At 68.7% G+C, this 14,536-nt stretch overlaps 1 protein-coding gene across 1 annotated transcript in view; it reads left to right on the top strand.

Moving 5' to 3' along the window:
• The window catches only part of PLCH2 (phospholipase C eta 2), a gene marked incomplete at its 5' end in the record, with an annotated part of 69,891 nt that overhangs the window by 33,210 nt on the left and 22,145 nt on the right, over window positions 1-14,536 (top strand). The window contains one exon of the mRNA XM_082393795.1: window positions 12,646-12,792. Within this exon, the coding sequence (XP_082249921.1) occupies window positions 12,646-12,792 (147 nt within the window). The remainder of the gene's footprint in view (window positions 1-12,645; window positions 12,793-14,536) is intronic.

Genomic DNA, 14,536 nt, shown 5'->3' with positions numbered 1-14,536 from the left:
GTGGGGGCTGCTTGGCACTTGCCCTCCTGAGACTCTGCCCCCGGCTTCGCTCCCAGCAGGACCCCTCCAGGCGGCGTGCAGAGGCGGGCGTGGGGGGCTATTCTCCGGTACCCCCAGCAGCCCCACCACCTCCCAGCCCCCACAGGCCTCTGCAGGACCCTCACTGGGGGATGCGTGGAAGGCAGGGAGGGAGCACGGGAGGGATTTGGGTGCCGAGGGGGCTGGGCTGTCACCAGGGGCCCTGGGACCCCCACCGTTGTCATCCTGCCCACCCCCCACCAGGACAGCCAGTGAAATGTCACCCTAGCCACCTCTGAAGCGGCGAGCCTTCCGGGGGCCCCTTGTGGGGTGGGGTGACTTGTCCTGGATCCAGCCCACGGGCCTGGGAGGAGGCTCTGTGCAGTGGCGTGGGGGGGATGCCAGCTGGGGGACATTTGGCTCCTGGGGGGATGCAAGCGTCTACCCGCTCTGGTAGAAGGGCCAACCTGGAGGATGGGAGGGAGGCCAGGAACAGCCAGGGGTGGTGGGCAGAGCCCCTGCTGGAGGAGCGCACAGCACCACCCCCATCCCATGCACCTGCCTCTGCCCGCACCCCCTGCCCCCACTCCCACCCCTACACGTGCCCCGCGTGCACCATTCCACCCTCTGTGGTTCCCAGCCTGTCAGCGGCAGTGGCAGCGAAGGGTTAAGGCAGGCGGGGATCCCGCGGGAGGGGCGGTCCCAGCAGCAGCGGCAGCCGGGCAAGGGCAGCGCGTTGGTCGGGCATGGGCACGCGAGGGGTGCCCAGCTTGGACGCGGGGACACACGGGGCCAGCACGCTGCCTGGGCACCCCTCAGGCTGTGCCGGTGGCAGCCGGGGTGGAGCCTGCGGGCCATGGCAGTGCCCGGGGACCCTGGCGGGCTCAGCCGGGACCAAGGTAAGTGGGACAGGAGGGGCTCAAGGAAGAAGGCTGTGATCGGCCCTGTGGGGAGCCCAGGACCAGGTGCTGAGCTGCCCATCGGTGACCCACCGACCCCACGTGGGCAGTGCCTGACACCCCCGACCAGGGACCTCTCCGACGACCCCATTCGCACTAACACCCGCACACTTCTCCCCACCCCCAGCCTCCGGCCCCCACGTCATCCCTACCTGTGCTGGCACCCACTCTGAAGGGTGGTGGCAATCCCGATGGGCAGCAGGAGGCGGTGCCCTGTGATAGCCAACACAGTCCCCTGACCGCCACCCTGCCCCCAACGGACTTCAGCCTTGTCGGGGGTCAGAGCTGGGTGTCCTGACCTGTGGGACCCAGGGGCCAGGCCTGTTCACGCCGTCCCCATCCAGGGCCGTGGAGGCAGCCCCGAGCCTCTGTCAGCACCATGGACAGGGCAGCGGCAGCCTCTACCTGAGGGACCTGCCCTTGTTTGCTGAACCCTGGCACCTGTGTGGGCAAGTTCTTGCTCAAATCTGTCATGCTGTCTTGATCTGGGGGCCAGGGCACTGCCCCGGGCAGACAGCACAGATCAGCAGGGGTGGCAGGAGCTGCCCGGCACCAAGGAGCTTGGATGTAGAGGGGCCGGGTGCTTGGTGTCAGGGCCCGTCCTGCAGGGACGGGATGGGGCAGAGCTTCTCCAAAGAGGGTCTCTTTCTGTCCCCAGTGCAGCACTTGCTCCGGACCAGGGGTGGGAGTGGCAGGGAGGGAAGGGGGGCCAGCACCACGGCTGCAGCAGGAGTGACTTGGGCCAGACAGCAAAAGCACTTCCTGATTAAGGGCTGGGATTCCAAGGACAGTAGGAGCTGCCTTCTGGTGATTTGTCTGGATCCTGGTTGTTCTGGACCCGATTTGTTCTGCCCTCTGATTGGCATGGACATGGGGGAGGGCCTGGGGAGCCTTGGAAAGGCAGGGGCATTACTGCCAGGCGGACTGAGGATGGGTCCCCGCCGGTGCCTCTGATGAGCTGTGTGACCTCAAGCAAGGCACTGACCCTCTCTGAGCCTCTCATGGAGGAGAGGGACAGCATGGGGTTGCCTTCATAGGGTGGCCTTAAGAAGAGTGCGCCTGGCCCGTGTGGCTGCTCCAGGAATGCCTGTCCCCTCCTGCCTCCCAAGATGAGTTGCCCTTTATGAATTCAGGACGGTGTGGTGGGTGTAGACGGGGCTGGTGGTGCAGACGTTCCCAGTTTGGCCGGGTGCTCAGGCCACCCCCGGTGCACCCACTCCCTGACCGCAGCCCCCAGCGCAGGGCAGGGTTCCCATGGGTGGGTGGTCCCTGGGGAGGGCCTGGCCCAGCACATTCCTGCCAATCTGGCCTGCAGAGAACTCTGTGGAATCAACGGTCCTGGGCCGGCCCGGCCTCGTTCAGAACCGCTGGGTGCAGGATGCCTGCTTGAAGACGGTGCAGGAATGGCTGCTGCCATGTGGCCCCAGGGCCCCAAGGTCCAGGTAGCCCCGACATCGCCGGTGTCTTCAGCCAGCGAGGGAGCAGCCTGGGCTTGGGAGGCGGGTGGGGTGGCAGCAGGAGCCGCCGTGAGCCCACCTCCGTGCCCCGTCCTCTGGGCTGAGGGCTCGGCCCGCCTCGAGGGTGGGGATGTGCGGCGTGGCCCTTATCTTCTGGGACGAGCGTGCTGGGCCCCCCTCCCAGGGAGGGAGCAGTCTCAAGCGCGCAGCTGAGGATGCAGCAGATGGCTGGAGTCTTGGGTCCGGCCCCCAGCTGCACAGCTGATGAGCCGATGGCCGAGGTGTCGGCTCTCCTGTCACCCGTCTCCTGAAAAGCCAGTGGTCCGGCCCCCACCGGGAAGCGCCCCTCTCCAGGGGCAGGGTGCGGGTGAGGGGCACGCGGGGGCCCCCTCCTGTGCCCTGCCCGGGCGGCTCCACGTTCTCTGAGAGCTGTCTGTCGGTGGGAGGGGGGTTGAGGTGGGGGATGAGTAATCGGAAATGTCTGTTTCTTCCTGGGACTTTGCTTCCAGCTCGTGGGGTCCCGCCGGCTGGACGGACGTCCCGTGTGGGAAAGGCCGGTGGGCGTGGGCCTCCAGGTGGGGCAGCGGATGCCCTCCCCAGGACAGGATGTTTCCGGGGCTCCTGCGAGCTGTGGGGAGAGGAAGTCACCCACCTGGGCAGCGCTCGACCAGGGCTTCCACACCCGCCGGGGCAGCGTGTGCGGAGGGTCCCAGGGTGGGGCCTCGTGTGCCAGCCGGTCAGCTGAGGGGACTGAGCTGCTCGGAGTCTGCCTGCTCAAGCAGCGCCAGAGCCCGTGGACCCTCAAGCTCAGTGTCCCAAGGGTGGGGAGTGCAGGCGTGGTGGCCCAGGCAGGCTCCGTCAGCAGGCGGGTCCTCGGGACCCACCATGAAGCCACCGCTCAGGGACACAGGGCCACCCTGTCCTGGGGGTCCCCTCAGCCTGCCCAGGTCTGGGGAACCACAGGCAAGCCTCCAGGTGACTCAGGGCGGTCCCGATTCCACACTGAACGGGACCTGGCCTGGCCCATGCCCCGGGCCCTGCCTCAGCCGAGCTGCTGCTTCCTTTGGACGCTCTCCCTGGCAGTCAGGCCCCGCGCTGGAGTTGACCGCGGGCCGGGTGGGCGTCCTCCCCGGTCAGCAGTGTGCGTCTGGGGGCTTCACGGAGGGGAGTCAGGGTGAGACCCAGGCAGGCCCACCGGGCCCCTCGGGGCAGGAGCAGGGGCAGGCAGCTGGCCCAGCCCCCAAGTGGGGTGGGAGGGGCGTCCTGCACAAGATGTGGGACGCTAGTCAAACTTGGCGGACCTGCCCGGCTCTGGAACGTCCCCTCTGTGCCGAGGCCCCAGGGCTCTCGCGGCAGCTGCCGTGGAGGTGGCTGGCCGCCCTGGCTGGGAGGCGTGGCCGGGCTGGGGGAAGGGCTCAGCCTTCTTCTGTTTCTTGTCTCCCCCATGGCTCTGCCCGATGGCCGTCCAGCCCCACCGGCTGCTGCCCGGACTCCCCGCACGGGCCTGGGCGGGTGAGGGCTGGGGCGGGGCCGGCTGGCCAGTACCGTGAGAACCCCTCCCCTGGAGCTGCCCCCCAGCCCTGCAGGAGTTTCCTCTCCTCCCCACAGGCGGGCCAGGTTCCATCTGGTGACTTTGCAGGGAAGTGCCCCCCGCCCCCGGTGCCGCTGTGAGCCTCTCTCTCCCTCTGCTGCCACTCCCTGGGGCTCCCTGGGCCCGTCCTGATGTGGGCCGGCACCAGTCTCAGGCCCCCACCGCCTGCCCGCCCTTGCAGCCTCACCCAAGTGATGCCAGGGCAGGAGACTCCAGAACACAGGCACCAGGGCAGCTTTGAGGGCAGGAGGCCGTGGACGGCTGCTAGCGGAGTCCTCTCCCGAAGGTCTGTCGGATGTGATTAATGCCGCCGCTGTAGCTGAGCGGGGGACCGCCAGGGCTGGGCCTGTCCCTGGCCAGTGTGAGGACGCCCCGTCTCTGCTGGGTGGGCAGAGGAAGGCCAAACGTTGGGGCCCCGCTGTGCTGGAGACCCCCCGGCCCCCCGTGGTGCTGACGGCTCCATGTCAGCGTGGGGGCCCACTGCGGGGGAAGGGGCTTCTCCAGGGGGCAGGTGCGGGCACTGGACACCGTCTGCCTCAGAGAGTGTCCTGTCCACCAGTGCCCACTGCCCCAGGAGGCTGGGACAGCTGTGACCATCACGATCGCTTCTGCTCCATCACTCTCTGTTGGGTGGTGGACAGAAAGTTCCCGCTGGCCTTCCCAGGGCTGATCCTGGAAGGCGCTCAGGCCACCGGCTGGAGGGGCAGGCAGGCAGGCTGCTGCCGTCCGCACCCAGAGCAGGGGCATCAGAGGCCTCTGTGGGCAGGTGGAAAGTGCAGGCCCAGCCCGGCTGGTCAGTCGGCCTGCTGGATGGAGCGTGGCTGGCCACCAGTCTGTCCCCACCCTCTAGGACACTCTCTGTCCCCGACTCCCTGAGGTCTAGCGCACAGGCCCAGAGAGGGCAGGTGGCCAGAAGCAGCCCAAGGGGGCAGAGCAGAGCCTGGCCTGCTCACGCCCCGCCCCCCTCTGGCCCTCCCCACGGCCCAGCTGGGCGATACAGGGGGACCAGGCCCCCGCCCACCAAACGCTCATCTCTCCCGCTGGAGGACCGAGCTGCCTGCCCCGTGGGGGGGGCCCTGCAGGAGGAAAAGGGCACATCCTGGTGACAGGGTGTCTCCCTCCCCGGCTGCTGCCCTGCCCCCCGGGCCCTCAGCTCTCCCCCAGGCTTGTCTGGGGCCAGGCCCAGGCCTTGCTGACCCGGCCAAAGGACCCTCCGGCTCCACCGCCGTGGTGCGGAGCCCTCGGTCCAGCCAGGGCTCCTGGGTCCCCCGGCCCAGAGCACAGCCACCCTGAGGTCTTGCCTGGGAGGGTGGGCTTGAAGGAGGCAGCTCACACTCGCTGATAAAATAAAAATAGTTGGGGAGGAGACACCCAGACGTGCGGGGCGTGCCGCTTCTCAGACGTTTAAATAATCTCCACCATACGTGAGCGGGCCCGTCTCTCCCTCCTGGAGGCCCCGGCCTCCTTCCCCTTCTCCACCTGAGCACCGTCTGAACGCCTACTGCACACTGAGCTGGGGCCCCCCGTGCAGTGCGGGGGGAGGCTGGTGGGGGGCTGAGGACCCTGTGTGTCCCGCTGTTACTGACCATTCTGAGTAAAGTGGACACGGGGAGGGTCCACTGGAAGGTCCTTCAAGAAGGCAAAGAAGCTTCGGAGGAGGAAAGGGCTGGAAGCAGACAAGCAGGGAGGGCAGATGCTGGTTTGCCCCACGAAGGGCAAGCGAACAGGGCGTGTGCCCCTGCTGGGGCGGGCCTGCGGCTCCGCAGGGGTCCACACGTGCGCGTGTGTGTGTGTGCGTGCACGTGCACGTGTGTGCGCGTGTGCGTGTGTGTGTGTGCGCTCGCGCTGGGAAGCCTGTGGGTGTAATTTGCGGGTTTTGTTGGAAGGTTAAATTGATTTCCCAGCCTCCCCTGGGGGAGAGGCGGAGATGCCGCTGCCACTGCTCCCCCGCGTTAGGACAAGATCAAGCTCGGCCATAAAAACAAGATTAAGCCAGAGCTACCCGGCTTCTGACCGCGAGGGCGCCCCTTCCTTGGAGCCATGGCCGCCTGTGTCCCGCGGCCGGCCGCCGTCCTCCGTGGGGCTTGGGGCAGGAAGGGGCCAGGGGCTGGGGGCCGCCTTCTGACGGCTGGGGGACCTGAGGCAGGGGGCCGGGCGAGGCCCGTCTGAGGCCTCCGCTTCCTGGCGGCTGCTGGGCCAGGCGTCCCGGGTGGCGGTTCCGCCACAGCGCAGCGGCCGAGGCGAGGAGGGCCCCGGGTGCCTCTCCTCTGGGGGTCGTGTGGGGTCGAGGGTGCTGTGCTCTCTCCCCGCCTCGGGAGCTGGCCCTGCCCGTCCCGTCTGCTGGGCGCGTCTGCACACCAGGCTCTGCGGCTGGAGGTGTCGGTGCTGCCTGGTGAGGCCGAGCCCTACAAGGCTGGACGGCCAGGCCAGACACCGGCTCCGTGTCACCTCCTGGAGCTGGCTTGGTGGCCTGGGCCCTGTGCCCACCCCCACTCGAGCGCCTGGTCCCCACTGGCGCAGGGGCAGAGCCGGACGGCCCGGGGCGTCCCTTCCCTGGAGCACACAGCGTGCAGGCGAGTACACGTGGTCCTGTGAGCAGCCATGAGGCAGCGTGAGGAGCCTTGAAGGAATCACCCAGGGTCACAGGACAGGACCCGGAGAGCGGAGCACAGGGGAGGGCCCGGCACGTGGTGCCCCTGTGGGTGCAGGGTGGGCGTGAGGATGGAGGGGCCTGGGGAACCCCCCTCCCCGACGGAGCCCTCCTGCCCCTTCCTGACCTGGGTAGCTGGCCCCCAGCTGTGCTGGCCTGGGGGTGCAGGGGGTCCCAGTGCAGGGCAGGCCTCCCGGGTGGGCCTGTCGTTCAGGGTGGGACAGGTACGAGGGCCTGGAGGCCAGGTGCGCTGCCCCCTCCCACCTGAGCCCCACAGGGCCGGGCCAGGGCGGCGGGCTGGGCACCTGCAGCAGGTGTCGGGGCTCGAGCAGGGAGGCCCCTGACCGAGGGCGTGGACCACAGTTGGGGTCTGGGACCTTGTGAGGAATGGCAGCCCCCCACCCCGGGGAAGGGTGCGTGGGTCCCAGGCAGTGGGGGAAGCACACCAGGTCGCGGTGGGCTCCCCTGCCTTTGTGGGGGTGGGGTGAACCTGGCCCAGGTGTGAAGGGCGCCCCAGGGCCCCATCTGTGGTCCCTGTTATGGGGCCAGGTGGGTCGCTAGGCCCTGCTCCCTCCAGGGGTCCCCCGAGTCTGCTCTCAGGCAGCGCCCTGGGGGGCTGTTTCTCAGGCCTTGGGGCCTGGGCCCCGAGTGTGACTCTGGGGGTGAAGGTCCCAGCTGGCGTTGCTGGCCTGGCACCTTTGGGGGTGCGAGGCAGGGGTCCCACACCGCCTGGTTTGGGGGGCTGAGCCATGTGGGCCTGGGGCCTGTAGGGGGTTCACCTCCGGCTTGGCAGTTACCGGGGGCGTGGCCTTTGCCCCCAGTGCGCTCGGCTGCACCAAGCGGGTGACACAGCCACCCCTGGGACGGGTGCTCCCCGCCAGCGTCCTGCAGCCCTGGGGCGTCCCCGGCTTTGTACAGCAGCTGTGGTTCTGCGCCCACCTGACTCCTGGAGCGTCAGAGGAGGAGCGGGGGTCCCCTGGGCAGCGGCCTCGCCAGCAGAGCCCTGCCTGAGGCAGATTAGCCGGACCTCATCTGCCTGGTCAGTGGAGGATTATGGCCTGGGGCAGCCGTGGAGGCTCAGGGAGTCTGGGATGCAGGGGCCGGGTCCCCTCCCAGAGCCCCTGCCCAGGAAGATGGGGGCACCCAAGCCCCCCGGGCTGGTGGCGGGAGACCCTTGATCAGCCAGTGGCCGAGAGCCCAAGGGCGTGGCCTGGGGGGAGGGCTTGGGGTGGGGGAGCTTGGGGGGGGAGGCGAGGGCACCTCCGGACTGGAGCCAGCTCTGGGGAGGGAAAAGCAGGAGGGACCAGGTGTGAGCTGGGTTCGAGGAGACGCAGGCTTCGGGGCAGGAGTGTGTGGTCCAGGGCCACAGAGGGGATGAGGGCAGTGACCACTGGAAGGGTCGGCAGGAAGGAGGGGTGGGTATCACACGGGGCCCAGGGCAGCGAGCGTGTGGGCCGTTGGGCCTCGGCCGGGGCTCTCCCTGGCCTTGCTCTGGTCCTGGTGCTCCCGGGGCTTCTGGTTCCCCTTCCCCCCGCCCATCACAGGGGCTCCGGCAGGCTGCGTCTTCCTGAGGACGCCCAGGACGGAGTCCCCTTTCCAGTTCTGTGCAGAGCCACCTCCTGCACGGACGGAGCCAGTGCCTCCTGGGCAAAGCTCCTAACTGGGTTTGGGCGTTTGATTCTGAGTCGATGACAGGACCCTGGTTCTTGTGGTCAGCCCAGGTGACCCGTCCTGTCTCCTCAGAGCCTGCGCCACCTACCCTCCCTGACCCTGGACCCAAGGGAGTGTCCAAGGCTGCCCGGCCTCTGGTGCCCTCCGGCGCCCTTTGGCCCTGGCTCTGTGGCCTGGCCCGGGCTCCGCCCCTCTGGCTGGGGAGGGAAGGTTGATGGCCCCGGCACAGCCCAGGAGCAGTGGGGTTTATGGCAGTAAGGACCGGGGACGCAGGCCCAGCACTGCCACAGGCGGCCTGGGACACGGATTCATGCCGTCCCTGCGGTGCCTGAGCAGAGGGCACAGGGTAGGCTGGGGGCTCGTGGGCCCAGCGGCAGGAGCAACGTGAGGTCTTCGGGGCAAGACCCCAGTCCTCCCCGCGGCCGTGACTGGGGTGCGGTTCTGCCCCTCGGCCTGTGCCCCCTTGTGTGCCAGGCTGGCCTGACCTGGGAGCCTCTGACGCCCGGCAGCCCCTGGCCCACAGGAGGAGGGGGTGCCGCCCACTCTGCCTCTCCTGGTTGCCCCTCGTCTGGGCCTTAGCTGGGTGGCCTTGACTGGGCCTTGTGTCCGGTCAGCAGGCAGCAGGCGGGTCTTCCCCAGGCCCGGCCCTCCTCCCCCAGGACAGGTCGGTCATGAGCAGGGCAGCTGGCCCAGGCCAGCCCAGCCTCTGGGGGCAGAATGCTGTGAGGAATGTGCCCCCCTCCACTGGGAAAGGTCAGTCTTGGGGGCTGGTCCTTGGGGGCTGCGGCTGCACGCCAGGGGCCTGGAGCTGGGTGACGGAGGCAAGGAGGGCTCGACCCAGGCTTGGGGACCTGCGCCCTTCAGCCAGTGCTGGGAGTCGCAGCAGAAAGGGGCCCAGTAGGCCCCGGGCCCCTCCTCGGCCAAACGGGCCGGCAGGCAGTCCCGCCCAGCTTGGCTCTAGGGCGCCAGCCCACGGGGAGCTGGGTGCTGGGGGACAGGATACTACTGCTTCCCTCCCACCTCCAGGCCCACTGGGACTTCAGGAATCCACTCGGAGTTCCCCTGGAGTACGAGAGATGTGGGGTGAGAGCAGGGCCTTCTCCTGGGGCACAGGCTGGGATGGAGCAGAGCATCCAGCCTGCGGAAGGGGGTAGGGAGACCCCCTGGCAGGGCCTGAGAGTGTGCCCCAGTGGGTGGTCCCATGAGGACCATCACCCCAGGCCTTACAGCTGTGGTCTTCAGGTCCCCAGGGAGACCACCTATCTCTCCTGCCTGTCGTTACTCAGCCGGCGCGTGGGGGCTGGTGGCCAGGGGCCTTGGTCAACACTGTCACCTGCCTGGTCCCCTCCTGGTCCCCAGCTGGGAGTTCCCTTGGCCTAAATCCTCTGGCCAGCTGGGCTGGATCCAGGCTTGGATTAGCGCAGGGGATTGGGCAGAGGGTGGGCGGGGCGGGCAGAGGCCCTGCAGCTTCCCCACCTCAGGGCCTGGGGCGTTGCTTCTCCTGGGACCCCTCTGTGGCCCTGGTGGTGGGTGGGCTGGCTCTGGGGCCATCGGGGACAGCAGGTGAGAGGCCAATGCCAGAGGCGCCGGGGAGCAGCCCTGCGGGGACCTCGGTGGGCAGTGAGGGGGAGGAAGAAGCCGAGGAGAGAAGGGGGCCCCGTGGAGCCCCCGGGCTGCCTGCCACCGCCTGACCTGCCGCTGAGGTGGGGCTGGGGGCTGGCCCTCTCTGGCCTCCGTGAGCCCACCCCTGGCCATCATTGGGGCATGTCTGTCCCCTGGCCATTTACCCCCAGCCGGACCAAGGGAACGGTGGCCTGGCTGGCGGAGGCCCTCCTCTGGGTCGGCGGGAGCGTGGCTGTGTCCCCGCAGTGGCAGCTTGGCCCACTAGGTAAGGGAGCAGCCCTGTCTGGTCATCTGGGGCGGGGACTGGCCTGCTCCTCCCTGGCCACAGCCCCGCCCAGCCCCAGGGTCACTGGGCTCAGGAGGGGGGGCTGCTCCTGGGGTTGTGAAAGGCCTGGGGGCTCCCACCCCACCTCCATGCAAACCTGTAGCCTCCTGACCCGTCGGGTCTCCCTCTGGGGATCACGGGGCTCGGGCAGCAGCCCCTGGGGTGCCTCTCTGACCCCCCCGCTCAGGGCCTGGAGGCTGAACCCCAGGCGGGCAGTGAGGAAGGAAGGGGTGGGGGAGTCAGGGGTAAGGAGGGGCCGGGGCCACGGTCCTGGTGGATGTGCGGCTGGACACTCTCTGAGGGGGTCCCTGTTACTTTGGGGGGCAGTGGCACCTTCAGCTCAGGTGTGGTGAGGCCAGCGTGCTGGTGCCGGACGTGTCGGCCCTTAGAGGCCGGCAGAGTGCCCGTCACTGCGGTGAGACTCTGGAGGGTAGAGTGTCTGTCTTAGCGGGGCCGGCCCACGGAGGGCCCCATTCAGGTCCGCCCGCCCCTCCGGCTCTCTGTTCCAGCCGGCAGATGGGGCCTGGTCCAGGTACCACCTTCCAGAACCTGGTTCTAGGCCTCTGGGGCCCGTCCCTGTCCCCATCCCCGGCCTCCCGCCTCCCCCCTGCTACCTGCGTCCTGGCAGGCACACCGTGTCTTTTCCTCCCGGTGTCTCCCCTGGAGCCCAGCCTCCCTGTGCGCGGCTCCCCGCTGTGCCCCCCACCCAGTGCCTGCAGTTCAAGGTCAGAGGTTGGCTTCCTCTGAGAAGTCCTCACTGCCTGTTCCCTCGGGCTGACACTGCCCACGGGCCTCCACAACACCACCTGAGGGTTCCTCATCGGGGGGACCTCGTGGGTTAATTACTTGGTGCTTCACCAGATGGTACCTCCTGGGTCCCGGGCTTCCTGTAGGCAGTTGTGAAGGGCCTGAGGGGGGCCAGGACAGACCTGTCCCTGGGACTCCTGGAGCCTGCTGCCTCTCCAGCCTGGCCAGCCACGGCCTCTCCTGGTACCTGGGAGACGTGCAAGCTGCAGACAGGAGGCTGAATGGATGGAGGAGGAGGAGGAGGAGAAAGGAGGAGAGGGGAGGGGGAGGAGAGGGGAGGGGGAGGAGAGGGGAGGGGGAGGAGAGGGGAGGGGGAGGAGAGGGGAGGGGGAGGGGGAGGGGAGGGGGAGGAGGGGGGAGGGGAGGGGGAGGGGGAGGAGAGGGGAGGGGGAGGAGAGGGGAGGGGGAGGAGAGGGGAGGGGGAGGAGAGGGGAGGGGGAGGAGAGGGGAGGGCAGGAGAGGGGAGGGGAGGAGAAGGGAGGAGAAGGGAGGAGAAGGGAGGGAGAGGAGAGGGGAGGGGGAGGAGAGGGGAGGGGAGGGGAGGAGGAGGGGGGAGGGGAGGGGAGGAGGAGGGGGGAGGGGGGAGGAGGAGGAGGGAGGAGAAGGGAGGAAAAGGGAGGAGAAGGGAGGGAGAGGAGAGGGGAGGGGGAGGAGAGGGGAGGGGAGGAGGAGGAGGAGGGGGGAGGAGGAGGAGGGGGGAGGAGGAGAGGGGAGGGGAGGGGAGAGGAGGGGAGGGGAGGGGAGAGGAGGGGAGGGGAGGGGAGGGGAGGGGAGGGGAGGGGAGAGGCAGCGGGGCCCCCTGGGGGAAGGTGTGGGCTCTGTGCCTTCCCAGACCTGTGTGGCGCCTTGGCCTCATGGAGGCTCCTCCGTGGCCTCCGGGTGGATGTGTGTGGTGCCACCCTTGTGGCGTGTGTGAGGAGGGCGGCTTTCCTGAAGATGCCACGGGCAGGAGATGCAGGCTCTCAGGAGTGCCTGCGGCCGGGCCAGTGAGCCAGGCTGGGCATCGTGGGGGGCTGCCTGCATGCCGCCCACCTGGGCCCACACTGTGCCTGGCCCGGGACCTCGTTGCATAGCAGCTCCTGAGAGCGGGCTCGGCCACCCCATCCCTGTGTCCTCTCGTGTGTCGTAGCCTTTGGGGCAGGTCATGGTGGTGGAAGGGGGTGGGTGGGAGGCCGCAGAAGCAGGGCAGAGCTGGGGGGTGGGCAGGGCCCGTCTGGGACCTCACCTGGGCCTTGGGCCGCAGGACCACTGGGGAGGCCAACAGGAGCCCGGCTGGGCAGAATCAGTCCGATTCTCTGTGTGGACTCTGGCCTCTGATCAGGGTCCCAGATTGGACCTGTGACGTGGGCCGGCGCCTGGGGCCGCAGGCAGGCCTGGGGGTCTGAGTTCGGTGCCCCGGTTCTGCACCCCCTTGAGCACGTGGGGGGTGGGGCTGAGGCTGCAATGAGCACAGAGGGGCTGCTGCAGCGCTCACCGGCCCCCCGTCTGTGTCTGTCTGCCTGTCTGTGTCGGTCCGTCTGTGTGCCGGGTCGGCGGGCCTCCAGTGGAGCGATGTATGAGCGCCATGCAGGCGGGGACACAGATGGTGAAGCTCCGTGGCAGCTCCAAGGGCCTGGTCCGCTTCTACTTCCTGGACGAGCATCGCTCTTGCATCCGCTGGCGGCCCTCACGCAAGAACGAGAAGGCCAAGAGTGAGTGGGGTGGCCCTGGGTGGGGGAGCGGTGGGCAGGGCAGAGCCCGCAGACCAGCACCCAGGGGGGCAGAGGACCCTCCCAGAGCAGGCGCTGGGCAGCTGAAGGGGCAGCAAGACCCTGAGCCCTGGAAGTCCCCAGGCCTGGCCCATGGGCTCAGCTGGCCTTGGAGATCCTCGGTGACATCTGGACGCAGTGGGGTGAGGGCCCTGGTCCTGCTGCCCACCTAGCAGAGCCCTCTGGGACTCAGTGGAGACTGAGTGGCCCCAGCGCCCAGCCCTGCACCGGGTGCTGAGATGGGCTGAGAGGCAAAAGTCCTTCAGTCTAGCTGAGGAGATAAGACCACTCATGAGCAGAGAGAGAGACCCTGCCGGGCACCCTGAGGGTACGACCCCGGTGCCGAATGCTGGCCCAGGCAGCCTGGGGTGTGAGCAGCTGACAGGCGTGTGGAGGCTGCAGAGCTGTCCGGATGGGTGGTGGCGGGCAATGAGCTGTGAGGATTTGGGCAGGGACCAGGCTGGGGGTCCTGGGGGTCAGGAAGAGACACGTGAGTCCTTACAGGCGACAGAGGGGACTTTACGGCCCCTCCTCTGGCTTTGGCGACTGGAGAGACGCAGGTGTGCCGAGGCAGGGCCTCAGCCCCGTGGTTGCTAAGGGCACTGCTGCCACCATGGGGCCCAGGAGAGAGCCACACTGTGGAGCCCCTGGGGAGGGTGTCTTGGAGGAGGGGGCCGGGACTGCCCTGTGGGACCCGGGGGGTGGAACCGCCACTGGCTGCTCAGGCAGGAGCCCCTGTGCTCCGTCCGGAGCGCCTGCTCTGTGCCAGGCACTGTTCCCAGCACCGGGCATCCTTTGGGAACTGAGCCGCCATGAGGCTGGTCTTTGAGTGCGAGGTGGGTGACACCACCTAACGGTAGGATAACTTCACATCATGCTGAGTGACGAGAAGAACACAGGATGGCAAATAGAGGGGAGCAGGTGGGTGGGGGTCGTGGAGGTCGTGGAGGCCCCTCTGGGGAAGGGGTGATAGGGCAGAGACCAGCAGGCTAGGACAGGGGGAGACCAGCTGACTCTGGCCGTGGAGGGGTCCCCAGGAGGGAGGAACAGTGTGGGGGGCAGCTGTCTCCTGACTGTCAGCGCCCCCTAATCTGGGGGCCCAGCACCCCCACCCCCGCCACGAACATGCGTGCGCACAGGCAGCTGGAGAAGCAGGCCGGGGGAGCAGGGGAAGCGGGAGCTCCCGGGGAGGGGGCAGTGGGGGCAGAAGACAGAAGGACTCACGCACCCTTCACTGCGCAAGTGGGGAGGACCCATCGTCATTGCACGGGACACGGTAACGTCCAGGGTGGTGCCGAGCCTGCCGCCGGGAGCAGGAGCCGGGCAGGGGGTGCAGTGCTGGGGTCCCTGGCTGTGCCGAGCCCAGGGTGCCTGCTCCCAGCGGGGTGCTGCCCAGCTGTGCCCCGACCACCTGAGAAGGGGCCCTGCCTCAGGCACAGGAACAGACCCTGCAGACGCCCTTCTCAGCGCATCTGCTTGCGGTGACTCAGCCTCTGAATGGAGGCTGCACGGAGTTGCAGGAGCTGCAGCCAGTGATGAAATTCCTGATGGCGCCTGAGCTGGTGCGCGCCAAGCGGGACCCCGCTGCCCCCCGGCCCCCACCTGCTGGTGCCAGACTTTATTACCGAGGCGGCCCCAGGCTCAGACGGGGCGGGCAACCCCAAAGGGCCCCAGCTGTTGCTGAGAC

This window comes from Balaenoptera borealis (assembly GCF_965194805.1).
Source record: "Balaenoptera borealis genome assembly, chromosome: 1".
Taxonomy (NCBI): domain Eukaryota; kingdom Metazoa; phylum Chordata; class Mammalia; order Artiodactyla; family Balaenopteridae; genus Balaenoptera; species Balaenoptera borealis.
This window is presented reverse-complemented; position numbering and strand designations above follow the sequence as displayed.